Source organism: Octopus bimaculoides, chromosome 15 (genome assembly GCF_001194135.2).
Source record: "Octopus bimaculoides isolate UCB-OBI-ISO-001 chromosome 15, ASM119413v2, whole genome shotgun sequence".
Taxonomy (NCBI): Eukaryota; Metazoa; Mollusca; class Cephalopoda; order Octopoda; family Octopodidae; genus Octopus; species Octopus bimaculoides.
This window is the reverse complement of record NC_068995.1, coordinates 29,678,542-29,680,911: the sequence shown is the minus strand read 5'-3', so window position 1 is coordinate 29,680,911 and position 2,370 is coordinate 29,678,542. Positions and strand designations below refer to the sequence as shown.

General features: G+C 35.4%; 1 protein-coding gene and 1 long non-coding RNA gene across 6 annotated transcripts in view; one reads left to right on the top strand and one right to left on the bottom strand.

Annotated features, from left to right (window-relative positions):
- The window catches only part of LOC128249503 (uncharacterized), a 25,345-nt gene that overhangs the window by 16,860 nt on the left and 6,115 nt on the right, over positions 1–2,370 (bottom strand). The gene's annotated exons all lie outside the window — the stretch shown is intronic.
- Positions 673–2,370, top strand: part of LOC106870248 (zinc finger protein 474) — a 162,360-nt gene continuing 160,662 nt past the window's right edge. For 2 of the 5 annotated variants that reach the window (XR_008265611.1, XM_014916303.2), the window contains exon 1: positions 673–1,623. Coding sequence is in view for 1 of the 5 variants with exons in the window: in XM_014916303.2 (XP_014771789.1) it covers positions 1,602–1,623 (22 nt within the window). In the remaining 4 variants the exon portion in view is untranslated. The remainder of the gene's footprint in view (positions 1,624–2,370) is intronic. The other 3 variants (XM_014916607.2, XM_052973221.1, XM_014916455.2) reach the window with 2 other exon arrangements.

Genomic DNA, 2,370 nt, shown 5'->3' with positions numbered 1-2,370 from the left:
TCTATCTATCTATCTATCTATCTATCTATCTATCTATCTATCTATTCATGTGTTAAAGCCAGTATAACAGAAGCAGAACCATAGATTTACAATATAGAATGGTTTTGAACTATAACCTCGGACCCAACCTCAAGAATACGCGGAATTCTTTACTAATTAAAACAATATTGTTTGCCTGACGTATTAACAGAGAGCTTATAAAGTATTTTGCCCAGATTCCCCCATCATCGCTTGAAAACCAATGTTGGTGTGTTTACGTCCCCGTAACATTAGCGGTTCGACAAAAGAGACCGATAGAATAAGTACTAGGCTTACAAAGAATAAGTCCTGGGGTCGATTTGTTCGACTAAAGGTGGTGCTCCACCATGGCCGCAGTCAAATGACTGAAACAAGTAAAAGAATAGAAGAATAAATACCTACATGTATGTATGTGTGTGTGTATATATATATATATATATATATATATATATATATATATACATACACACACACACATACATAATATGTATGAGGGAGTGTGAAAATTCGTGCTAGGTTTACACCATCCGAAATTCTGTTTTATTTGGTCAACCGAAGAACTAAGCAAACGAAATCACAATTCAGGACGCTGTGATCTTTGTTTAAATTAGTGTATAAACTGCTCTACACACTTTCAAACTGTATCGAGGACTCCTTTTCTTCTACGCCACAATATAAACATAAAAACCACCCCCGCCACCTGTCAAGCCAGCCAGTCAACTGACAATGAATGGTTGTCATAGGATGTGTTGACAGTATGGCGTCGTAAGCAACCAAAGCTATGAGGATATTAACATTATTGTAAGTTGTGGTGGAAGAAGAGTGAAATAAGCTTTCTATCAAGAAAAAAAAAAAAAATTCAGATATCAGTTTAGGGGATTGAACAGGACAAATGGGAAAAGGTTAAAAACAATATAGAAGCTAGTGTCTGTGAGTTAACTGATACTAGCTTTAATCAACAATTGTTTAGATATTATTTACTGATAATGAAAGAAACTGACAGTATATTGTAATAAAAAAAGAAAAGAAAAACTTTAAAAAATCAATAAGTACAATCGAAGGTTTTGAATTCATGAAGGCAGTGGTGGTGAAGGTGTTGGTGATATGTGCGAGTTGTCTCCACCTGGCCTACGCTAACTAACTCCGAATGGCTTGAAACGTTACCTAGGTCGTAACACCCGAGTAACGAACTACTAATGAAGAGTAAAGGTGTTTTTTAGAAGACAAACAGCGAAGGAGAAGAGAGAGAAAGAGATGAGAAGTTGTGAATTCAGTACTCAATGATTGACATATACCAAAAACAAAACATTTGAATGACTATTAGAACCTCACTTGAAGTTCATTATACGGTGATCAATGAAAACGTTTTTGAATAGCTACTTTGACCATAAAATATTAATTCATTAGTGAGAAGCATCAAAAGCCAGACTTAACACAGGAAAAATACTAGTGATTATGCTGCGTTCATGCCTTTCTGAACGATAATATAGCGTAAAATATCGAAAAGTAGAAAAAAAAAAAATGTAGACGAAACGAAAGTAAAAAAGAAAGTAAATGAAGTTGAATATTGGAAATCGTTTGTTATGAACTTATACAACACTAAAGGTGAGTGTTTAATAGTGTTACACTTATTAATACTTTGTTGTTTAATAGCAATGTATATATTCATATGTGTGTGTGTGTTTGAGTTCGTGTATGTGTGAGTGTTTCTGTATTCATGTGTGTATGTATTGGTATGTCAAAGCAAATGTAATAAGAAGCGTTGAAATCTATGAAGCAATATATTTCTATCAGTGTGTATGTGTGTGTGTATGTGTGTGTGTGTATGTGTGTGTGTGTGTGTGAGTGCGTGTGTGCGTGTGTGTGCGCACGGGCTCGCTCGTGTGAGCGTGTGTGTGTGAGCATGTGTGTGCGTGTTTGTGCTTCTAGTTATATTAATATTTTTTCTGGATATTATTGATATTATATACTGGATTGTATTAGGTCAACAGGTAACCAAATCGCTTAAGTATCGTCCAACCAGTTGAAACTTTCGGTTCATATTCCATCGCAGCGCTGTGCTCTGTGCACAGTCGAAACATTTCGTTATTAACAGACTCAGTTTAGTTAACTGTAAACAAGTACAACGTGTAGATACAAATCAGTGAAGTAAGCGTTCTTAGCAACAACGATTTATGCAGATGCAGAAGAACCGGGGTTCATTTGATATTAAGTCACTCCCTAACAGTTTTAAAAATGAAATCTGCAATACATAATATATAATGTATGTGTACACACACACACACACACACACACACACACACACACACACACACACACACACAGAGGTTTGGTCTTGGAAATAGAAAAAAT